The 26,072-nt window shown below is 34.0% G+C and overlaps 1 protein-coding gene across 2 annotated transcripts in view; it reads left to right on the forward strand.

Annotated features, from left to right (window-relative positions):
- SMARCC1 (SWI/SNF related BAF chromatin remodeling complex subunit C1) overlaps positions 1-26,072 on the forward strand; it is a 159,517-nt gene that overhangs the window by 11,811 nt on the left and 121,634 nt on the right. For both annotated transcript variants that reach the window (XM_074197712.1, XM_074197713.1), the window contains exons 3-5: positions 16,861-16,946; positions 20,703-20,784; positions 21,789-21,881. In XM_074197712.1, the coding sequence (XP_074053813.1) occupies positions 16,861-16,946; positions 20,703-20,784; positions 21,789-21,881 (261 nt within the window). The remainder of the gene's footprint in view (positions 1-16,860; positions 16,947-20,702; positions 20,785-21,788; positions 21,882-26,072) is intronic.

Raw genomic sequence — 26,072 nt, forward strand, 5'->3', positions numbered from 1 at the left:
TTTTTGTTTTTTTTGCAAGGCATTGAATTTAAGTGACTTGCCCCAAGGTCACACAGCTAGGTAATTTTTAAGTGTCTGAGGCTGGATCTGAACTCCAGGGCCCATAGTCTGTCCACTATACCACGTAGCTGCCTCCCTTTCCCTTAATTTTTAATCAAAAGTATCCTTTAGGGGAAAAAACAGTATGCATTTTTTTTTTAGATTTTTTTCAAGGCAATGGGGTTAAGTGGCTTGCCCAAAGCCACACGGCTAGGTAATTAAGTGTCTGAGGTCGGATTTGAACCCAGGTACTCCTGACTCAAGGCCGGTGCTCTATTCACTGCGCCACCTAGCAGCCCCTGACAGTATGCATTTTTATAGATCTTTGGACATAGTTCCAGATTTCTCTCCAGAATTGTTGAATCAATTCACAACATCATTAAAAGTACATTAGTTACTCTGTTGCCATTTTCCTTTTTTGTTAAATTAGCCAGTCTGATAGGTATGGGGCAGTTCTTTGTATTTTCATTTTTTCTAATCAATAATGACTATAACTTTTACTATTTCTTTTGAAAATTCCCTTTTGATCATTTATCAATTGAGAATGATTCTGATTTTATAAAATTGACTCTGTTCTTGATATATATTATATATACTTATGTACATAATGTATATGGGAAATAAGGTCTTTATCAGAGAAACTTGTAAAAATTTTTCACAGTTATAGTTATTTCCTCCATCCTATTTTTCCCTCTCCTTTATTCTCCTCTCTCTCCTTTCATCCTGTCCATCCTCAAGTATTTTGCTTCTGACAGCCACCTTCCCAAACTGCTAACCCCCCCTTCCCCTCCTACCTTTCCTTTTCTCCTTTCCCTAGAGAATTCCTTTTTCTCACTGTTTAATTTTGTTTTTTTAGATAATGACCTCATTATATTCAACTCACACCCCTGCCCCCTGCCTTTGTCTATGTTTACTTATCCCTTCTAAGTGTCCCAATAATGAGAAAGTTCATAGGAATTCCCATGTTGGAAAATAGACAGTTTAATCTTAATAAATCCCTTAAATGAATCCCTTATGATTTCTTTTTCCTGCTCATCTTTTATGCATCTCTTGAATCTTGTATTTGAAACTCAAGCTTTCTTTTTTTTGTTGTTTTAGTTTTTTGCAAGGCAAATGGGGTTAAGTGGCTTGCCTAAGGCCACACAGCTAGGTAATTATTAAGTGTCTTGAGGCTGGATTTGAACTCAGATACTCCTGACTCTAGGGCTGGTGCTCTATCTGCTGCTGGCCTCCTGAAACTTAAGCATTCTATTCAACTTTTTGTATTTACATCAAGAATGCTTGATAATTCTCTATTTCATTGAATGTCCTTTGAATGTCCATTTTTGCTCAGTAGGTGATTCTTGGTTGTAATTCTAGCTCTTTTACCCCCCCTCTATTTGCTGTCCTTCTAAACCCTCTATTCCTGTAATGTAGGAGCTGCTAAGTCTTGAGGTTTCCTGATTGTGACTCCATGGAATTTGAATTACTCTTTTTTTTTATGACTACTTATACTGTTTTCTCTTTGACCTGGCAGCTCTGGAATTTGACTATAATATTTATGTGAATTTTCATTTTGGGTTATCTTTCAGTAAATAATTGGGTGAATTCTTTCCATTTCCCTGGTTTTAGAATATCAGGGTAGTTTTCCTTGATAATGTCTTGAAAATGATATCTAGGCTCCTTTTTTTGATCATGGCTTTCAGATAGTCCAGTAATTCTTAAATGATTTTATTTTCCAGGTTAGTTGTTTTTCCAATGAGAAATTTTACTTTTTCTTCAACTCTTTCATTCTCTTGAATTTGTTAGATTGTTTCCACTTGCCCAGTTCTGAGTTTTAAGGAATTTTTTTCTTGAGGGAATTTTTTTCTTTTTTTATTTGACCAAATCTACTTTTTTAGGGTTTTTTTTTAAATGGCTTGCCCAAGGCCGCACAGCTAGGTAATTATTAGGTGTCTGAGGCTGCATTTGAATTCAGGTACTCCTGGCTCCAGGGCGGGTACTATATCCATTACCCCACTAAGCCACCCCCAAATCTGCTTTTTAAGATCTTCTCTTCATTGGATTTTTATTCCTCTTTTACTATTTGGCCTATTCAATTTTTAATGTTGTTTTATTAAGTATTTCTTTGTGATTTACCAAACTTAACTTTTTTTTTGTTTTTGTTTTTTTTTTTTAGTTTTTGCAAGGCAATGGGCTTAAGTGGCTTGCCCAAGGCCACACAGCTAGGTAATTATTAAGTGTCTGATGCTGTTAACTTTTTTCTTAATGATTTTGTTGTATCACACATTTACTTTTCCAATTTTTTTTCTATTTCTTATTTGATTTTTAAATCCTTTTTTAAGCTCTTCCAAGGGCCTGAGACAAATTTACATTTTTTTCTTTGAGCTTTTGGATGTAGCAACTTTGACTTACTGTATTCTTCTGAGTTTTTGTTCCTTATCATTGTAGTAACTCTATGGCCATGATATTTTTTTGTTGATGCTTTTCTCATTTTTCTGGTCTATTTCTTTCTCTAATAAAGTGGGGCTCTGCTTCTGCTGTGGGATGAGGGGGGGAGGCTTACTATACAAAGCTTTAGGTTTTTTGTGCAGCTTTTTTCAGAGCTATTTCTGGAGAGTTGTAAGTATTTGGTTCTTTAAGATTGTATGATCTAAGGAGAGGTGTATTTATTACTCTCCTGGCCCATTCTTTGGACTCTGAATGACCATCAAAACTCTTCTCAGCCCTTAAACTGGGACTGGGATCCATGCTCTGGGGTGGCAAACTCTGGTTGTGCTGGTACTCTTAATTCTGATACGGAGACTTCAGGACTATAGATAGTGCAACACAATCCTGTCCTTAATGCCAGTTGTAATTTCCTTCATGACTGTGACCCAGAATTGCATATAGACTGTGTAGTAGAATTCTGTCCTTAGTGCCAGTTGTAATTTCCTTCTTATCAATTGTCTGACTCCCTTACCTTCTGTAGCCTAAGAACTCTGGAAGCTGCCAGAGTGTCATGCTTTGGGTTTAGACCTATCTGAATTGTTGAAATCACCACTCTCATTGCAGCATGTGACCTACATTATCCTGCTGACCTAAGTTGTCTTGGGCAAGTCTTTGCTTTGCTGTCCTAGCTCTATCCTTCTATGCAGTTTTTTTTTTGGGGGGGGGGTTTGCAATGCAATGGGGGTAAAGTGACTGGCCCAAGGTCACACAGCTAGGTGATTGTCTGAGATCAGATTTGAACTCAGGTCCTCCTGACTCCGGGCCTGGTGCTCTATCTACCATGCCATCCAACTGCCTTCTTAAAAGTAGATTCTTCAGCCTAAAGCTTAAAATGGCAGAGAAAATATTTGATAGGTCCTTGGGGCCTTTTTCTGTGGAGGAAGAGGAGATGGATAATGTGTGGAATAAAAATCCATGCAACAAAATCTTAAGGGACTGGGGCTGAGCGAAAGAAAGTTTATTATCTTTCTTAAGAAAAGGCAGGCTCGGGGCAGCTAGGTGGTGCAGTGGATAGAGCATCGGCCCTGGAGTCAGGAGTACCTGAGTTCAAATCCGGCCTCAGACACTTAATAATTACCTAGCTGTGTGGTCTTGGGCAAGCCACTTAACCCCATTGCCTTGCAAAAAACCTTTAAAAAAAAAAAGGCAGGCTCAAAAATCTTAATAAGAGGCAAGAGACAGAGCTGCACCCAAAGAACAGTCAAGCAAGATTATATGGGTCCTAATGCAGGTCCTCCTCCCTTACTTACCATTTTCTCCTTTGACCCATTGATTGGGTCACTGGAGGTATAATCTTAATTTGAGGAAAATATACCCCCAGCAACAGACGCAGAGAAAAGAATGAAATATTTTCATAGTATTTTCCCCACCAGATAGTGAGGTAACTTTGGACCTTCATCGCTATCTTAATGAAGTAATGTTTTTGGTTAGACTGTCCTTCCAGTTTTGCAAAAATATTCTTATCATAAAGCAGGTGGCTCATGAGCTTCTCTTTTGGAATGCAAGGTCTTTCTAGGAATAGTCCAATAATAGTAGTACTTTGTTTTTCTTAATATTTCTTAACCCTGAGAGGACTTCACTAGGAATGTTAACCCTGTGAGGGTTTTATTGGGAATATTCCACTTAATAAGAAACAGGTTTTAAGAATCTCAAAATCTATGGAATAGATATGTCAGTCTTAACTTCTTTAGATTTAATGACTGAACTGAATTAATAGTCAAATTTGGGCTTTTAAAATGGATGTTCTTTTTTAAATGAACAAAGTTGAGCAGAATGGTTCAATGGGAAAGTCCAAGATTGAGTGTCAGAGGGTGTGGATTCAAAGCTTAGTTCTGCTTCTTTCTTCCTGTGTGAATTCCCTTGGGAAAGTTGCTCTATCTCTGGTAGCTTCATTTTTTTTTTTTTTTTTTTTGGTAAAATGAAGGAGTTGGTCTCACTGGCTTTTGTAAATCCCTTAAAGCTTTAAATTTATGTCTTTATGAAACATTGTCCAGTGAGTTTCATTCTCACTTAATACTAGTCATCAAGTAAATTAAGCAAAGCATCTGGTAACAGAGGTGGTGGTTAAGTATTTTAAAAGCTTTATCTCCATAAAAAGGTCATAAAATATAAGGACTTATTTGTTCACATACTGTTTTAAGAGCTCCAGGCTACCTGTTTCTTAGCCAGATCAGCACACTTTGGCATACCTCTTTTCTCCTTGCCAGCTTTTGATTCACCAAATTTGGATTTATAGTATCACATGGATCTGAATCCCTTGGTGTGATTTGAGAGTAGCATAGAGAAAATAAATACTGTGCTATACGCTGTTTAGAGAAACACATCTGGTCCTGATTTATTTTTACATAAGGCACATGTCTAAAAATAACCCTTGCACAGAATTTCAAAACTGCTCTTAATATTTAGTTTTCGAGGATTAGGACTAGCATAGATCTTTGTAAATCAAGTTCTTGAAAATGTAATGGAGACACCAATACTTCTAGTTTACTAAACATTTTTTTGTTTTGTTTTTGTTTTTTTGTTTTTAGGTTTTTAGGTTTTTGCAAGGCAGATGGGGTTAAGTGGTTTTCCCAAGGCCACACAGCTAGGTAATTATTAAGCGTCTGAGACCACATTTGAACCCAGGTACTCCTGACTCCAGGGCCGGTGCTTTATCCACTATGCCACCTAGCTGCCCTACTAAACATTTTTAAAGTAACTTTATTCCCAAATAATTTGACATCATTTGATCTTACAAAAAGGAGAATGTTTAGGGAATAAGACATTAATAGAATTATGTTCTAGCAAGCCTTATTTTTTAATTTACTGTATAAAGTTTGTATCCATTCCAATATATGTATTATATGGAAAATAAATTCTCAGACTATCTTGCAATCATCAACATTTTTTTTTTAGTTAGTATGGTTAATTGATTTGCCCAAGGTCACACAGCTAGGTAATTATAAAGTGTCAGAGGCTGAATTTGGGCTCAGGTCCTCCAGACTCCAGGGCCAGTGCTTTTTCCACAACCATCAACATTCTTAAAAATTATGATTAGTAAATATTTTTTTTTGGTAAAGAACATAAAGAATGAAATATGTATAGTGACTTCAAGTTATATCCTGTAAGTAATTTTTAAAAAATTAAATCCATGATGAATTAGAACAGTAAATTCTAAAATCTTTTATGAAAAATATAGAAAAGGAATAAGAAAATAAACAAAGATCCAAAAAAAATGAGGTAAAAGTAGCCTTTGGATACAAAAGCTATGAACAGTTTTTATTTTATGTAAATTCTTATTACACAAAATTGATTTTTACTTGAAAAACTCTGAAAGAAATCCACATTCCAAATAACATCTATATTGTTAACTTGACAAGTTCTTTGCTCTCTTTACACTTGTAATGTAGCAGATCTATTTTGCCCTGGTTATAGCAATTGTAGGATGGCAGAGTATTACTGAAGGACAATTCTTCCTCCTAAAGAATTTTGAGATCCTGAAGAAAGAGTGACAGTAGGTAACTAAATAGATTTTATTGTGTGGAGTTTATGAGACCAGTTATCCTGGATGGTGACAGGACAGTGTGGATCTTCACACTGTCCTTAGGTTAGGCCAGATAGTACATAGAAAAAGAAAAAAGAAGGGATAATGCCCAGCAATGACCCTGGGTCAGGTTGTGCAAGTTTTCCCATCACACAGAGCTGCTTTTACTGTTCACATTAAACATGATGCTCAGTGTCATGTTCCCATCCTCTTAAGCACTATATGCTCTGCCTCTCGTGACCTGTTCATACATTTTTTCTGATCGTATCTTTTGTAAGATTCCCTGAATGTTCCCAGGAGTGCTTCTATTATGAAACAAGCAGAGGAACTTTACGGTGATTTACATTGGAGGCACAATTCTCAGCAACAATAACAATGCAAGTAGGAAAACTACATAACTGTTGATAGAATTACCACAATTGTTACTATTTTCTTTCAGTCTACCTCAAGGAAGATAAAGAGTCTGTGGCGTTTGGTGATTAGTGGGAGAATTTCTGAACTTACATTATTAAAGGGCAGTAGAATTTCTGAATTAAGTTCACTGACAAACATGACCTGGGAAACTTTCAAATATTGAGAGTGATAGAATAGACTCAATTACAAAATAGAATCAGGATCATTTGATTTTCTCAATTATCATAGCCCTGTGTAGGAACAAGTTTGATTAATCACAGTATAAGCCATAATAAAGAATATCTAAAACCTTGGACTGATTTTTAGAGGGGAAATTCATAGGACTTCAAGATAACTAACAGAGCTTGATATATAGTTATAGTGAAACAAAAAACCAAAATAATACAATAAAAATCATCAGCAGTAATATGTGTGGGATGACAACCACCAGGGATCAAAAGTTTGGAGTCTGAGATGGAGAGCAAAAACTTTATTTTTTTCATGAGAAAAAGGACACAAAGCTCATTGCTTAAGCAGCATCAACCAGGGAGTGTCAAAAATAGAAGCTCACAGTGGGCTTCTTTTATCCAATCCTAATCCTACCTCTAAATTCTATCTTATCCTACTGTTGGCTGATAAGACAAGCTCACAATGGTTTTACTAATACTACCCAACTGGAGCAAAGCAAATTCAATCCTCATTATTTTAAATATTCATAACTAATCTCAATCTTGTTAGAAAGTTATAGTTTTCAATCCATTATTACTAAATATTCATAGCTAATCTATACCCTATTTAAATGTGATGTTTTACAAAACTTCGTTATGTATTTCCTTTGACCAAATTTGGAGACATCCAATCAGAAAGGAAGCTAGTCAAGTTCTTGTAATTATCTCATTTTCTGGGAAAACATGGGTTACTAGTATTTCACTTGCAAAGTGAAAAACAAGGATAAGAGTATATTCATGAGGAAACTTCACTGAAGGTCATCTCTCACAAACCTTTTTGTATTTTAGTTACCCACTTCCAGTATCTTTTCCAGATGGTTCATTTTGGATGTCAGTATTCCATGTAGTTGTTTGGTCTCTGAACAAGAGCTTCCCTATGACAGTTTGGAATAGGTTTTATTCTCAAGGCAGCTCTGTAGGGGATTCTTCTTTTTCCAAGTTACTTTTAGAGACTCCTTAGATGTTCCAACTAAAATCTTTTACAAACTAGATCTCATTACAAGTTATTATAACCTTTCATATCTTAATTCTCCAATACCTAGTTCAGGTAAAGCAGCTCAAACCTTGTGGGTCTTTTTTTTTTATTTTTTTTAACAATAGAGTTATAAGAGGAACATCAAATTAGGAAACCATAGTTTCTTTAAAAACTTCAGAGAATTATAAAGTTTTTATATAACCCATTAGAATAACTTGCAACTGATATATATGATCCTCCAATTTTGTTGCTTTTTCTTAAATTTTTCACTCCAATTCCAGTCACTTTAGGAAGATCAGGTGCTTTCTAGCCTAATCCTATATATGAAAAGGTTAACAACATTCTTTGCAAATAAATGCTTTACAGCTCTACATTCAATGGTTACACAAATGATTTTACTTAAAAGAGGCTGACTTTATGCCAGTTGGAACCTTTTCATCCAAATGCAAATTTTTCTTTCTTCACTGCCCGAAACTTGCCTCCCAGGTGTAAAATAATAAATACCATTCTGGGAGTTGGAGTTGGGAATTAAAACAAATTTTAAAGAATGGTAACCCAACTTTCTCTGCATTAAAATCATAATTTAGGGATTCACAGTAAAGAATTTACATTTTAGTTCAAAACTCAAATTCTGATTGTTTATGATATAGAAATCTCCTAAGGGAATTTGTCCAAGGGAAAAGGGAAAGATTTCCTTTTCTCTCTCTTTCCCCCAACACTCCTAGAAACTAGAGATAGTCCAAGAATTTTAAGATAAAGGAAGATTCTTTCTTAAAGCTTAGAGAGCCTTCCAAAGAGATTTACATTCTTATTTCCAGGACAGGGTTAGTTAATGATAGATTTGCCAGACTTTTAAAATCCCCATGTGCACAGTTGTAGAAACACTCTCAGAAACACAGGCATAGAAACACACATATCTATAGCTGTGAGACAATGGCTCCAATATTTCCCTACTAAGGAGGCTTTTCAGTTACCAGACTTTGGAAAATTTACTCTTCATTGTCTGATTATGAGCAAAATTCACAAATATTGCTATCCAAAGACTATGCTGTCTCTTGTTACATACAAATTCACCTAGTCTAAGGAATTGGTACATTTCAGAGCGTCACCTATCTTGTTTCTTGCATATCCCTTTATCAATCATATCTCATAACCTTCATTTAATTTTTGCTTCTCTTGTCTCCCCTCTGATTCAGCCACTATTAGAGTCTCCAACCTCTATCTTCCCAAAAAAACATTCTTAGTCACCTTCATCCTCAACCTCAAGGTTGTTCTGTTCTTTATCCTATGAGAATGACAATTGCCATTTCAAAGTGTCTTTATCTTTTATTTCTTTAGCTGTGACAAAGAAAAAAGGAATCTCATCTGCAGTTTTTTAAAGATCTTATTCCAGCCTCTCTTAAGTCTTCAGAGGAACCTAAAAGGGAATAGCTTTTGAAGCCAGTGTGCCATGAGACTTGAATTTATAAAATTCATGCTTCAGACTAAAGTGGACTATGAAATTAGCTTCTGAAACTCTCAGTTTGATATTAATGAAGGTTGTTGGGACATGGTAGAATAGGTAATTAGCCTATTCAAAGAAGCAGGAATAAATCAGATCCCAGAATGCATAAGAGCGGAAGAAAGCCTAAGACTTTCTAATCTCTTCTTAGGGAGCAAGTACTGCTACTTACATATATGCCCATAAACATACATGTTCCTTTCACTTCATGTCCATAGGGCAGGAGGTCCACATGGTGCAGAAGCGTGAAAAAATATGTATGGATATGCAGCCAGAATGTTATTTTCTTGCAAGTATACAAAGACTAATTTCTTGAATTGAGGATTATTTGTGCACAGTAGAATAATAACACATTTGTTTCACTTTTCTTAGTATTTAGTATTTTTGATTAAGTGTTTAGGAATAAATGAATAAGTTCTTGATTTAGAAGTATTTGTGGAATTTGTCTCAAGTAGTAGTTTATATATTAGTCTCAAACTTCTTTATATGAGTATAGCACCGAAATTGAAACATGTTTCCCTTATAGAAAACACTGACAGATAAATAAGTATTTTGTTATGAGTTGCTGTTGAAATAGTATTGGGGCCAATACCAGAATTTAGGGTTCTGATTTAAAATCCAAAGCATGTATCACAAGACTTGACTATTCCTGTCCACAGATCTGCAGAAGAGTACTATTATTTGAGTGTTTATTAAATTTTAATTTTGAAAGATTAGTAACAGTAAGCTTTTTGTTATATTAGTTAAATAAAAAAAGGAACATATAAAAAGGTAGCTGTGAGAGAGCAATACTTGTGACATGTGTTTTCACTAAAATATTTTTTTAAAAAGGATAGGAAAAGAAAAACTGTAGTCATCAAAAAAGGTATTTAGGTACTAGATTTTAGGGTGAACACTTGTATCAATATATATAGTCTTTTTGGTAAATTGCTGTGCTCTAATTCTTGATTTCAATTTTTTTACTATTAGTATTAGAGATTTTAGATTGTAGTTCCCTTTTTCCTTAGGTATCAAAGACTTTTTTGTGTCATAAGAGGAATTTGTTAGAATTCTGTATCCAGGGTAGCTAGGTGGTGCAGTGGATAGAGCACTGGCCCTGGAGTCAGGAGTACCTGAGTTCAAATCCGCCCTCAGACACTTACTAATTACCTAGCTGTGTGGCTTTGGGCAAGCCACTTAACCCCATTGCCTTGAAAAAAAAAAAAAAGAATTCCGTTTCTGATTTTTTCCAAAATTATGAAGTGGTGTCATTAATTGATCTTTAAATGTTTGGTAGAATTTACTTGCAAATCATTTTGTTTTGTGGGGAGAAGTGGAGTTGACTTAATGCTTGTTTATTTTCTTTTTATCAAGAGTATGTAAGCGCTCTTTTTTTTATCTGGACAAATTTTTTTTATTAATCTAAGTGAGCTTAGATTATTTTATTGATAAATAATTGGATAATAATTGCATAAAATAGTTTCTAATTATATTTTTTGATACTTCATTGATTGTGAATTCGCCTTTTTCATTTTTGATTCTGGTAATTTCTTTTTCAAAATCATTGACTGCTGATATATTTCATTTATTTTTTTTAAATTCCTACTTATATTCATTCAGTGCTTCTTTCACTAATCTCTCACTTGATTTTCAGAATTTGCATTTTGTTATTTAATTGGAAAGTTTTAATGTTGACTTTCTAGGGTTTTTAAAATTTTAATTTAATTTTTTTGTTTTTCTCATATTAATAACATTTTTTACAGGAATATATTTCTTTTGAATATAGACCTGGTAGTGGTTTTGCTGGATCAAAGGGTAAAGTTTTATAGTCCTTTATAATTCCAAATTGTTTTCCAGAATGATTGAACCAGTCCTACTACATCAACAATTCATTAATGTACCTATTTTCCCTCAGTCTCCCTAGCATTTATCATTTCTAATAGGTGTGAGGTGGTACCTCAGAGTTATTTTAATTTCTCTAATCATTGGTAATATAGAGAATTTTTTCATGACTTATTGATAACCTTGATTACTTCTGATTAGTTCAGTATGTCACTGTTTCCATATTGTATCCGACATTTATCATTTACTTTTTTTTTAGATTTTTGCAAGGCAAATAGGGTTAAGTGGCTTGCCCAAGGCCACACAGCTAGGGATATTAAGTGTCTGACACCATATTTGTACCCAGGTACTCCTGACTTCAGGGCCGGTGCTTTATCCACTGCGCCACCTAGCCACCCTATCATTTACTTTTCTATCATGAGTCAATTGGATGAGATATGATACCTTAGAGTTGTTTTAATTTGACTTTCTAAATCACAGTAGTGATTTAGCCCATATTTCATATTATTATCGATTGCTTTGGTATTTTCTTATGCAAACTTGAGATTTATCAATAGGGAAATATCTTTTATTTTTATATAAATTTATATAAATTTAACTGTTCTTATGTATTTGAAGAGTAAGACTTTATCAGAGAAACTTGCTGTAAAATTCTTTTAATATTATTTGTCTAGTACCCTTTAGCAAAATTGGCTCTTTCAGTTACTCAGACTCTGTTTTTCCTTTTGCTTCTCACAATTGCTACCCCTCCTTTTTTTTTTTTCAACTTTAGCTGAAACATTAGATTGTACTAGCCCTCTATTTTAATTCAATGTGTATTGTTGGATTCTAATTTCCAATCTACACAGCTGTCTTATTTCCATTTTGTGGGTGAGCTTACCCCATTCACATTCATAGTTGTTATTACTAACTGCATTTATTTCCCTTCTTCCCATTTTCCTCTATTTATCTTTCTCTGTCTTTTTCTCCTGTCCTTCAAAAATCTGACCTGCTTCCAATCCTTGCTTCTCCTAATCAAGCCTCTCTTATCACTACCTCCTGCACCCATCTCTCATCAGCCTCCCTCTCTCTTTTTATATTGGGTAAGAGATTTCTATAGACACCTGAGTCTGTGTATTGTTTCCTTTTTGAATGAATTGCAATGAAAGTGAGGTTCAAACATTGCCCCATCTGTGCAATTTTCTATTTTGCCCTCTGCTATTAAAGTTTTTCCTTGTGTACCACTTTTATGTGTGAAATTTTCCCTCATTCTATTCCTCCCTTCTTCCTTCTCCTGGGGTATTCCTTTCTCATCTCTACATTACTTTTTTTTCCCAATTGATATATTTTTAAATTTCCAATTACATGTTAATGAAAGTTTTTCAACATTCATCCAACATACCATATACATATTTTTAAGATAGAAAATTTCCTTCTACCCTCCCTTCCCATCTCCATCCCCTCAGCAGCGAACAGTCTGGTGAATGTTGTACATACAAATTTGTGTTTAACATGTTTTAACATTTAGTCATTTTCCATATGAGGTATTAGGATTAAGGGATAAGAAAGAACACTACGAGTTGGGAAAGAAAAACATAAGAGAAATTTTTAAAAAGTAAATGAAATGTTCATTCATATTCTGTAGGTTTGGTTTTTGTTTTATTTTTTTCCTCTGGATGTGGATAGCATTATCCATAGCAAGTTTTCTAGATTATCCTATTTCTCTGAACTTCTGAGAGTAGCTGCATCCATCACAGTGTTGTTGTTAATGTTCTCTTGGTTGTTCTCCCTGAATCAGTTTCTGTGATTTTTTTCTGTGCTTCTCAAAACTCCAACCATTCATGGTTTCTTTTTCTTTTTTGCAAGGCAGATGGGGTTAAGTGGCTTGCCCAAGGCCACACAGCTAGGTAATTATTAAGTGTCTGAGACCACATTTGAACCCAGGTACTCCTGATCCCAGGGCCAGTGCTTTATCCACTCTGCCACCTAGCCGCCCCCCATTCATGGTTTCTTATAGAACAATAGTATTTCATAACTTTCATATACCATGCTTGTTTAGCTATTCCCCAATTGATGGGCATTCCCTCAACTTCCAATTCTTTGCCACCACTAAAAGAACTCCTAGAAATGTTCTGTAACATGTGGGACTTTCCCCATTTTTTTATGATTTCTTCTGGAGATATCCCTTGTATTGGTCAAAGGATATGGTCAGTTTTATTGCTCTTTGGGGATTGTTTCATATTGTTTTCTAATCCACATTGCTTTTTTTGGAGATTATCTTAACATAATCGACTCACACCCATGCCCTCTGTCTGTGAAGACTCCTTTAAGTTCTTGGGCATTTAGATGTATTATCTTCCAAGTCCTTTGCTCCTTTAACTTGGAAGCTGCTAAAGCTTTTGTGATTATGATTATACCTTGCTGTTTGCAGTGTTTTCATCTTTACCTGGGAGCTCTGGAATTTTGGTTAATATTTCTAGGAGTTTTCATTTTGGATCTCTTTCTGGCGGCTATCAGTGGAATCTTTGGATTTCTTTGTTTTTTCTTTTCTTTTCTTTTTCTTTTTCTTTCTTTTTTTTTTAAGGTTTTTTTTTTTTTTGCAAGGGAGATGGGCTTAAGCGGCTTGCCCAAGGGCCACACAGCTAGGTAATTATTAAGTGTCTGGGACCCGATTTGAACCCAGGTACTCCTGACTCCAGGGCCGGTGCTTTATCCACTACGCCACCTAGCCGCTCCAATCTTGGGATTTCTATTACACCCACTGGACTAAGATACTGGAATAGGTTTTCTTTTTTTTAAATCTCTTGAACTATGATGGTTAGATACTTTCTTTGATCTTGGTTTTCAGGTGGTTCAATAATTCTTAAATTAATTTTCCTTGATCTATATTCCAGGTAAGTTGTAATTTTCTAATGAGTTGTTTCATAGTTTCTAATAGTTTTTATTCTTTTGACTTTATTTGATCATTTCTTGATGTTAACTTCCATTTGCTCAATTTTAATTTTTAAGGAATTGTTTCCTTGCTAAGATTTTGTAGTTCTTTTCCCATTTGGTCAAGTCTGCTTTTTTAAGAAAAATTATTATTTTTTAACTTTGTATCTTTTTTTATTAGAATATTTTTTACCAATTAAATGTGGAGATAGTTTTCAACATTCATTTTTGTAAAATTTTCTCTCTCCCTCCTATTCCTTCCGTACACTATCTGATATTGATTGCTTTTGTTTTAAGAAGTTTTTTCCTAAAGTGAATTTTTAATACCTCCTGACTGATTCTGCTTTTTAAGTTCTTTTCTTTTTTTGTTTTTGTTTTTGCAAGGCAATGGGTTTAAGTACTTAGCCAAGGTCACACAGCTAGGTAATTGTTAAGTGTCTGAGGTTGGATTTGAACTCAGGTCTTCCTGCCTCCAGGACCTGTGCTCTATCCACTGCACCATCAAACTGCTGCAAGTCCTTTTTTTCACTAATTTTTTACCTTTTTTTTAAACTTAAGTTTTAATTCTTTTTTCATAATTTTTCTGGCATCCTCATTTCTTTTTACAATTTTTCCTCCATTTCTTGTGTCTTTCTTTAACCATTTTAGTAAATCATGCTGGACTCAGATCCTGTTAGCATTTTTCTTTGAGGCTTTACTTGTAGTTGATTTCATTATGTTGTCTTCCCCTAAGTTTTGTGGTAGCCCTCCCTACTACCACAGTAGCTTTTTGTAGCCAAATTCGTTTATAATTGCTTGTTCATCTTCTCAGTCTATTTCTTCACTTTGAACTTTGTTAATTATATATTTATATAAATATAATATGATATAACATGATATAATATAATATAACATAATATAATATATGTAATTATAATAGTATATATTATATATTTCCTCCCTTGGGGATGGGCAGCCTTGTTCTAGACTTCAGGCTTTTTACACTGCTATTTTCAGAGCTAATTCTGGAAGTCTGCAAGTTTTAGGTGTTTCCAAGGCAATATTATCATGGAAGAGGTCCTGTCACAGGTCTCCTGGTCTACACTCTCTGGACCCTTTTTTTTTAATTGAATTTTATTTTATTTTATTTTTCCAATTACATGCCTGGTATACTTTGGGGTCCAGTAAGGGTCTTGGTCTCCTGCAACTATGAGTACTGATGCCTCCTCTTTGTCTTAAAATGATGACTAGGATTTCTGCTTCCTGGGACCAATCACAAGCACTGCTCTGGAACCTGGAAGTGCTTATGGGCATCAAAGTTGCACATGACTGGCAGCTAAACTGGGTACTAGCAAAGGATCCTCTTTAATTCTTTATCACCAGTTTTCTGACCATTCCCCCATGCCTTTCACTATATCAGGTCTTAGAATCCTTTCAAGCTATTGTGACAGCCTTTCATGCCTGTATTCTGGAACCAAGCCCAACCCAGTTCTCCTCTGACCTTCCTAAGATGTTTTGGACTGAAAATTTATTTGCCTCTGACATAGTTTGATTTGAGACATTGTTTTTAAGTTGTTAGGAGAGGAATATTCAGAGATTTTCATCTGAATTCTGGTATGCACTCTGCCATCTTGTTTTGTTCCCCACTGAAAGATTTTTTTTCTTTTTCTCAAATGGATTTTTTATTTTTAAAAAATTTTTATTTCATTTTTCCCAATTACATGTGAAGATTTCTTTTTTAGGTAAGATTTTTGAGTTCCACATTTTTTCTTCCTCCCTTCCCTCCCCCTCCCCATGACAGTGAGTAGTCCAATATAGCTTATATGTGTACAGTCATGTTAAATGTATTTAATCAAGTTGAAAGAAGAATAAAACAGAAGGGGGAAAAACGTACATCAAATTTAAAAGAGTAAAAATAGTTTCATTCAGGCTCCATAGTTTTTTCTGGGTATGGATGTCCTTTTCCTTCACATGTCTTTTAGAATTGTCTTTGATAACTTTATTGCTGAGATGCCACACAAAGATTTTTGAAATAGTTTTATATAAACAGAATTTTTATAAATATTTAAAAGCCATTGTGTTAAGTGATCTTAAGGGGTCCCTGCTAGGGATAGTATTGTTTGCCATACTTTTCAGAAACACTGGACCCAGAGCATGCTGGAGATTGTCAATGTCAAAGACAAAGCCCGTCCTGAGGTGATGTAGTTTTTTGTTGCACTCCAAGCTGGATTCCTTGTGTGTTCTTGGGAGGCAAGATCAGTACCAGTCAGTCTATACTGAGCTTGAAAAATGCCTGTACGGGTGGTTGGGTTCCTTTGCAGATAATTTGTAATCCCCCTATCTTTATATTTAGTGGTTGCCAGGGCAAAAGAATTTTCCCAAGGACTTTCTCCTTCCTCTGGGAGGGGTTTTGTCCTTTTTTCCTACCTTTCCCCTTCCTTGCCTTGCCCCTTTACATTTTCTTTTCATCCTTTTGTTATACTGTCTTTATACTTTGGGATACACATGCTTGTTCCTTTCTCTTGTATTAAGACTCTTTCTCATAAGGCTTGGATGTTATAGTTACCTTTTGACAAAAGGATGTTCATCCTCCAAAAGTTATCTGGATTCTTTTTATATATGTAGCATATGTATTTAAATACACACCCCTCCCCCTCAAAAAAAGGAAAAAAAGCTAAAAAAGTTTCCTTGGGGCATATTGTTTAATTTTTGTCTTGGTATTCCTGGCATCTTTCTGCATTTCACATACCAGGCATTTAAAAAATTCTTATTGATTGGTAATAAAGTTATTGTGTTCGTTTTATATTTATTTCTGATTTACTTTGGTAAATATATTTTATAACTCCTAGTTTTTCTTAAAGGATAAGTTTTTCTTCCCAAGAATATTTGCTGTATTTTTTAACTATTAAATGATTTATCATGAATATTCATTGGAAGCTCCCTATAATGGGTTTTTGTAATTTAGAAGTGAAGTATTTGTATATTTTTTACTTTTATAACTTATTATATCTGTTGTTTCCAGGCAAAGTGCTTCATGGATTTCAAAGCTGGGGGTACCTTGTGTCACATTCTTGGAGCTGCTTACAAGTATAAAAATGAACAGGGATGGTAAGTTTTCATCTTTACTTGAATATTTTAAGAGAATGTAAGTTTTATTAAACTTCAACAATGTTGAACCTGCTTTATTTGTGATAGTTTATAAATGTGGACATAGTGTGAATCTGTCCTGAGTTGTGAAATTAATTTTATGCCTAACTTTAAAGAGATATTTTTTGACTGTGAGTAATTTAGTTATGAGAGCTATATTTATGCTAAATATCTGTTATTATAAAAGACTAAAAATTTTTATTTAATGGATCTTATTGTTTTAAATTTACAATAAATAAAACTAAAAATAAATGAATAAATATAAATAAATAAAATAAATAAATAAACAAACACATAAATAAAAAATGATTGTTGAGTCAATCTTCCCATTAAAATGCATCTCCTTTTTGAAGTCTATTCAGATTCATTTAAAGTATTCATTTACTTTTAAAAAATATGTAGCTTTTTCTCCTTGATCACTCAGAAAATAATAAAGGGAAGATTAGACAAAAATGTGGTTCCAGCTTATGTGAAGGAGGATGATGATAAGATTTGAAATTTTCCTACTTGATTCTTCATTTCTTCTTAGATATAGTATATTCAAAGAACAAAAATTTGATTGTGTGATTTTGATTGGTAATGCACAAAATTGCTTTTCTACTTTCTGCTAGAATTCACCTAGACTCCCTAGATATGAGGCTAATGTCTTGTGAAAAAAAAATAGTTTAAGGTCAGACCTAGGGAGCTGAGAACACAACCCAAGGAAGCTATGAGGGTCATATTACAGAATTATTTTGGTCAGTGGAGTACTGAATTTCCAAAAGAGTTAGACCCCAGATCCTGAATGGTATATATTACCAATTTTGTCTGCAAAGTTTGAGAATTACACTTTTTTTCTTTCTAATTGTACAATATTGTTTAGATATTTTAGTTCAATATTTATTGAGTGCCTATTGTGTACAAGTACTGTATCCAAGATTGGAATTAATTTAAAAAATAGTGCCTGGCCTTAAGGAGCTGAGAGAATACCATAGATGCCTAAATTGGTGCAGAATACTTGATGAGAGGAACAAAGATTTCATTGAAGAAGTTACACTGGAGAGAATTTTGGAGGAATAAAGAATTTTATAAATGAGTTAATTTGGGAGCCTTCTTGATGGGAATGTGCAGAAGTAGAAATGGAGTTTTGAATAAAGAAAACTGCTTGTAGCAAGTATGGTTCAAAATGCATGAAAAAGAATTAAAGTAAAGTAAAGCTGGAAAGATTTTGTAGATCCTTAAATATTTTGTATTTTTTGCTAGAGAGAATAGGGCAGGCCGCCAAAAGGATTTTGAGTTACATTGGTTGAAATTGCTTCGAAAATGGATTATTTTGACCCTTTGTGGATAATTGAGACAGGAAGTAGTGGGGAAATCAGTTAAAAGGAATCCCAGCAAGAGGAGTGATGAGAGCCTCAATTAGGAATACATAGGCAATGTAAAGGTACAGATGTCAGAGGTGATGTAGAGGTAAAATTAACTGATATGGCAGTGATTGAATGTGAGGGATAAAAAGAGGGAAGAATTTAGGATGAATCCAAGACTGTGAACCTCTTTTCTTTCTTTTTTTTTTAAATAATAGATTAGATTTAATTTTTGCTTTTTCTTTCTTTTGCAAGGCAATGTGGTTAATTGACTTGCTCAGGGTCACAGTTAGGAAAATATTAAATGTCTAAGACTGGATTTGAACTTAGGTCCTCCTGATTTCAGGGCCGGTGCTCTATTCACTGTACCAGCTAGCTGCTCCAGAACTCAAACTCTTAAGCTGAATGTTGAAAACTCTCTTCGCATGTAGTTGGAATAATATATAAATTTAAATGTAAAAAACAAAAGGAATCCTAAGAATCACAAGAGAATTCAAATGGATGTTGAATGAGTAATATTCCCACTTTGTCACTTGTTACCTGTGTTAACTTTGGCAACCAATCAATAAACATTAAATAAAAGCATTAGGTTATCCATGTATGACTTATGTTAATTGTATTTCCATTTTTAGTCATACTGTGAAAGATAAATCGCAACAAAGGGGTAACAAAATATCATGAGAGGGTCAAAAAAGAAAACAAAGGACAAAACATTTTTAAAATGGAAGTAGTAGCTTTGATCTGCATTGAGTCTTTCTCTAGATGGGGATGGTATTTTCTATCACAAGTCCTTTAGAATTGTCTTTGATTATTGTACTGCTGAGGAGATCTAAGTCCATATTTGATCTTCACACAATATTGCTATTAATGTGTATAGTGTTCTCATGGTTTTGTTCACTTCAGTCAGCTTTAGTTCATGCTTGTCTTTCTTGAAGTCTTACCTGTTCATGATTTTTGCAGTACACTAGTACTCTGTCACAATATGTTCAGCCATTTCCCAATTGATGGATAACCCATCAATTTCCAATTCTTTGTTCCATCAAAGAGAGCTGCTATAAATATCTTTGTTCATGTGGGTTTTGGGGATATAGACTTAGTATTGGTATTGCTGGATCAAAGGGCATGCCAGTTTTATTTCCCTTTGGGCATAGTTCCAAATTCTTCTCCTGAGTGATTGGATCAGTTCATAGCTGTAATAACAGTGTATTAGTATCCAGTTTTCCCCACAGCATCTCCAACATTAATCATTTTCCTTTTTGTCATATTGATCAGTCTGATAGATGGGAGCTAGAATTGTTTTAATTTTCATTTCTCTAATCAGTAATGATTTAGAGCATTTTTCATATGACTAAAGATAACTTTACTTTCTTCATCTGAAACTGCCTTTTCATATCCTTTGAAATAAGGGAATGACTTTTAATCTTATAAATTTGAGTCTGTTCAACTATATATTTTTAGAAATGAGCCCTTTATCAGAAATACTAGGAGGACTTTGCCAAGTTTCATTTGATTTTGTGTTTGTTTTGTTTCATGATAAATCAGGAATAATACTATAGTAGTACAATCCTATTTAAATGAAACTGTTTCTAGAATATTTTTGTTGCTGACTCATCAATTTTCCTACCAAAATAATTCTTAACTTTTTGTTTTCCTTTTACTTGAGTAGACCTGGTTCATGCTAATAGTTGGATGAAAAATAAACTTACTTTTTTTTTTAGCAAGTATCTCAGATCCATTTACTATCTGATAAACATTATTTTCTTTCAGATCGTCTTTCTTTTCTAGTCTTTTAAAGAAGGTGTATTTTAGGTTTCAGGGCTTTTGTGCTTTCCTCTTTTTATGCTGACTTTAAAGTCCATCCCCACACTAAAATGCAATTCTACTTATGAAAAAATTGTTCCTGCTGTGTTTTTCCTTCAAATTATTTTAAATTCCCATCAATAAAGCAAAAAAAGGGTTTAGGTTTTATTTAGAAGTAATTTTTTCTTTGAAAAACTAGTAGTAAATATTTCTGTGAATTTTTAAATGACTTTCAGATTCAAGAAGTATTTGAAACCAAAGAAAATTTGTATTATTTCATGCAGTTAGAATTTAGTTTTTCTGGTTTTATAATTTGACATTAATTTAGTATGCCCTCTTCCTTGAAATATGAAAATGGTAAAATGTGCATGTATGTGTATATTTATTATATATATATATATGTATGTATTGTGTAAAATTTTCATTGGTTAGAAAATGATTTATGATGACTTTCTCAGATTTTTGTTTTAAAATGTTACTTCCTTAGGAGATCAGTGAAACTTTCTTGACAGAATTGAATAAAATGGTCTATTGCTTTTTGGAATAATAAATTCTAATTTTTTTTCATGTTCAGGAGAAGATTTGACCTACAGAATCCTTCCCGAATGGATCGAAATGTGGAGATGTTCATGAATATTGAAAAAACACTAGTTCAGGCAAGATACTCATCAAGCCTTCAAATTAGATTAAATCTAAAAGTTTCTTAAGTGTACATTTTGTTAGAATTTGTTAGACTTTCTTGGAAGAAATTGGAAATATTTCTGAAATCTACCTCAGTGTTTTTATAAAACATTTGGTGTTATAAAAGTATAATTTTGTTAAATTATGTCGGGATAATTTTTTTTAATGTTGTTCTACCTAATGAATTAACATGGCCAATAATCTCAACATCTTGATTTGTTATAATACTTAGTATAGTCTCCTGTGCTAATTGTTTAATAAACAAATGATTTTATTTAATAGAATATCAAATTTTAGTCAGCACATTGAAAGTGAAGATGTATTATTTTTAAAAGAATAATAATGCCATAGATTTAGGGAGACAACTTTGGATTTGGAAGGCCAGGGTTCTAGTCTGCATAAACTGGTTTTGTGACCCTAGGCAAATCACTTCACCTCTCTGTGCTCCAGGTAACTCTAGGAATCGTAGATTAATTGCCAATCTGCCTTGGTGAGAGTTGGTTCCATAAACAAAGAATATTAGAAGTTTCCAACTGCAAACAAATATTTTCAGGGTTCTGTTGTGTGCCTTTTCTTATTGCTTTTATTTTGTTCTTCCTTTGTTCAAGAGGAATCAGACTGGTTAGTTTTTTGGGGATTTTTTTTATTTGAGAAGACCATATGCAATTCCTAAAATTGTTTTTTCCTGATACTTAGAAGTAGAATAAGAGACTGATACTTTTCCATTAAATATTTGACTGCATAGTGAGTTGGGATAATCTTTCTTTCCAAGCAAAATTTTTTTTATCTGAAAGTACTTATTCTATACTCTTGAACATTGAAGCAAGTCTTAAGGTTCTAGAGAGAGGCATTAGTAAACTACTATTTTATCTGAGTGTCCTATGTATGATCCCTGAATTAATTTTGGAATATGAGGAACTGTACATAACTAGACTGCTTTATACCATTAACCAAAAATTTAAATTTTTTTTCCCTTTAGAATAACTGTCTGAGCAGACCTAACATCTACCTCATTCCAGACATTGAATTGAAGTTGGCTAACAAACTAAAGGACATTGTCAAAAGACATCAGGTAGAAGATTGTTCCTTAACTTTTGCATTGTCTATTAAGACAGTTTCACAAGTTACTTCCATGACCTTATTTGTGTGGGTGTCTGTGTTTAAATGTGAATTTGCTCAGGGTCTTTTGTACCTACAGAGTTTTCTCTATTCATCTCATATAATTAGTATTTTATTTTGACTAAGATTTTCGGTACCTTCCACTTTGGGTTACTTTCTCCTGGTGCTGTGAAAATCATTATATTGTTAGTATCATGAAGGCATCTAATAACCTATATGATCTGATTTAAAATGGAATAATTATAAAGTAGTAAGTGTTGCCTAGAAAGCAGACTTGTGAGTTGTTTTTCAGAAATGGTTAGGAAAACTCTTGTTCTATCAGTACTCCTATTCTCATCATTTCCTCCCTTCCTACTTTACTCCATCATTAGAGTTGTCAAATCCTAGAGATAAGGGCAAGCATCTTGCTGTAGGACAGCAAACTGTGCACTAAGATTCAGATAACTCTACTCCTGACCTTGTCCCTGTATGATTTTAGACAAGTTACTTTACCTCTAGTTGATGAGTCATGTCTATAATTCTTGGTGAAGTTCTTAGTCTTTCTGTCTTTTGACTGTCCTATCTATAAAATGAATGTAGTACTTTGCTTGCTAGAATACAAAAACTGGACCATATAACTTGGGGGGAGGGGTGTGTGTGTGTGTGTGTGTGTGTGTGTGTGTGTGTGTGTGTGTGTGTATGAAGATGAATGAGATGAAAGAAATTTTGGAAATCATTGATGGACTGTGATTCATAGTTACGTTAGAGAATTATATTTTATTGGTAACTAGATCTTCTTTTAACCTTTCTTGTTAGAGAGCATAAGTAATGAGAAAGTCAAAGCCAAGATTCAATGCAACATTTATATGTATAGTTATATGTATCAGTAGGCAAATTGATCCTGATAACTAAGCACTTCCTCAAACTTGATTAATTTCTAGCCCTATTGACTAGTCAGTAGAGAGACAACTCTGAAACCTATAGTACCCCTAGAGCATGTTAATCATTGCATCTCACATTAAGTGACCCTGTGTTCTATTGTGGATTTCTTTATAAGTTGAAATGATAGTAAACTAAGAATGGATTTTAATAGGAAAAAATATGCTGCACTGCTGAAATTTGAAGTTTGAATATAGCTTTGATAAAATGATATTGTAAGGGGTGCCTAGATGGTACAGTGGTTAGAGCACCGACCCTGGAGTCAGGAGTACCTGAGTTTAAATCTGGCTTCAGACACTTAATAATTATTACCTAGATGTGTGGCCTTAAGCAAGCCACTTAACCCCATTGCCTTGCAAAAATCTTTTTAAAAAATGATATTGTAAGGAACAAATTGTAGTATAACCTCATAATCATAGAATTTTCAGACCTTACCCCTAAAATCATAAATAAATTGTTTCACCAGGAGGAATTTTGTTTGGGCATGCACATGTTGAGTAGCTCTTGTTTTCTTTTTTCTTTTTTCTTTTGCAAGGCAAATGGGGTTAAGTGACTTGCCTCAGGCCACACAGCTAGATAATTATTAAGTGTCTGAGACCCAGGTACTTCTGACTCCAGGGCCAGTGCTTTTATCCTTTGCACCACCTAGCTGCCCCCAACTCTTGTTTTCTTGTGCTATTTTTTGAATATTTGATTTTCCCCCCCTCAATTTCTTGTAAAAGCAGTTTTAAGAATTTTTTTTAATTTCCAAATTTTCTCTCTCATTCCCTTCATTGAGAAGGCATGCAGTTTGATAAAGGTTATACATGTGTAGTCATGCAAAACATTTCCATGTTAGTCTTGTAAAAAAACCCAGAAAACCCACAAGAAAAATAAAATTAAAGAAGAAGAATGCATTGATATGCATTCAGACTTGATCACTTCTTTCTCTGGAGATTGCTAGCATTTTTCATGAGAAGTCCTTCAGAATTATCTTGCATCATTATTTCTGTAACTCTTATTTCCTTAAAAGTTGTTTGAGTTTTCTGAAAGTACCCTTGTAATCCTGAAGATAGAATGTTTTTTAAATTCTGATTTAAAAAACTTTCTCTTTGAATTATATTTTTTGTAAAAATAACATATGAGTGTTTTTAAGTTGAAAAGTCAGTTTTATCCCCTTTTTTGTATTTTATTTATTTTGTTAAATTTTTAAAGTTTTTTTAATATGTTTTTACTACAATAGTCATGTTGTAAAAATAAACATAATTCCTCACCCCCACCCCACTCATACACAGAAAAAGAAAGAAAAACCTTAGGAAAAATAAAGTGAGGGGAAAAAAAACAAAAAGTGTGTGCTTCAGCCTGTATTCAGACACCATCAGTTCTGTCTTTGGGATGAATAGCATTCGTTATCATATGTCCATAAGAGAAATTGCTTAAATAGTTTTTCCCTCAATTGCTGTTGCTAGCTATATTTCCCTCTATCCTATTCCTCCCACCCCCCATTTCTATTCCCCCCCCCCCCCCCCCCCCCCCCGCTCCTTTCATCTTCTCCCTAGTGAGAAGTGTATTGTATCTGACTTCCCTCTCTCATAGTATTCCTTTTCTTCCATCACCCCCTTCCTTTCCCCTGTTACCTCTCTCCCATCCCTTTCTTCTCCTATTTTCCTCTAGGGTAAGATGGATATTTATACCCTATTGAGTGTGTATATAATTTTTCTCTGAGCCACTTGTGATCAGTGAAGACTCACTCATTCTCCCTTATCTTCCCCCCTTCCACTCCATTGCAACTTATTCTTGCCTCTTTTATGTGAAATAACTTAGCTCATTCTACCTTTCCTTTCCCTTTCTTCCAGTACATTCCTTTCTCGCCATTAATTCCATCTTTTTAATATATTATGCCTTCATATTTAGCTTGCTCTCCTGTGCCTTGTCTATATGTGCTCCTTCTAACTGCTCTTATATTTGAGAAGGTCCATATGAGTTATCATTATATTCTTCCCATGCAGAAATATCTGCAGTTCAGTGTCATTAAATCCCTCATAATTTGTCCTTCCTGTCCACTCTCTCTTTACCCCACCTGAGTTCCTGTTTAGCTCTGGTCATTTCATCAGGAAACTTTGAAATTCCCCTATTTCATTAAATGTCCATCTTTTCCCCTGATAGAAGATGTTCAGTTTTGCTGGGTTGTAATCCAAGCTCTTTTGCCTTCCAGAATATCATATTCCAAGTCCTATGGGCCCTTAATGCTAAATCATGACTGGAGCACCATGCTATTTGAATTGTTGATTTCTGGTTGCTTGTAATATTTTCTCCTTAACTTGGGAGTTCTGAAATTTGATATATTCCTGGCAGTTTTCATTTTGAGATCTCTTTGAGGAGATGATCAGTAGATTCCCTCAATTTCTATTTTATTCTCTTTTTCTAGGATATCAGGGCAGTTTTCCTGGATTATTTCTTGAAAAATGAAATCTAGGGGGGTTTTTTTGTTTTTTTTTTTGGTCATTACTTTCAGGTAGCCCAATAATTTTTAAATTATCTTTCTTGGTTCTGTTTTCTAGGTCAGTTGTTTTTCCAATGATATATTTCAGATTTTCTTCTATTTTTCCGTTCTTTTGGTTTTGTTTTGTTTCTTGATTTCTCACAGTCATAAACTTCCCTTAGCTCCTCTATTCATTTGAAGGAATTATTTTCATCTGAGAGCTTTTTTATCTCCTTTTCCATGTGGCCAATTCTGCTTTTTAAGGCATTCTTCTCCTCATTTTTTTTTTGTACTGTTTTGTTTTTTTATTTGACCCAAATTGGATTTTAAAATATTTTTTTTTCAGTTTTTTTGTTATTTCTTTCACCAAGCTGCTGACTTGGTTTTCATGATTTTTCCACATAGCTCTCATTTCTCTTTTTACTTTGTCCTCTATTTCCCTTATTTGATTTTCAAAATCTTTCTTGAGCTCTTCAATAGCCTGAGACCAATTTGTATTTTTCTTGGAAATTTTGGATACAGAAGCTTTGATTTTGTTATGTTCTGAATGTGAATTGATCACTTGTATAGGACCAAAGTAAATGTCTGTGGTTGGGATTTTTCCTCTGTTTTTGCTCATTTCCTCAGCTTGATTTTAACTCTTTGTTAAGGTGAAGCTCTGCTTCCAGGGTGGAGAATGTCATCTCCTAAGCTTTTGAGGGTTTTTGAAGCTATTTTCAGGGGCATCCCCCAAGGACCTTAATTTCTTCAAGGTCTTATGAGAGG

The sequence above is a fragment of the Macrotis lagotis genome, chromosome 8 (genome assembly GCF_037893015.1).
Source record: "Macrotis lagotis isolate mMagLag1 chromosome 8, bilby.v1.9.chrom.fasta, whole genome shotgun sequence".
NCBI lineage: Eukaryota > Metazoa > Chordata > Mammalia > Peramelemorphia > Peramelidae > Macrotis > Macrotis lagotis.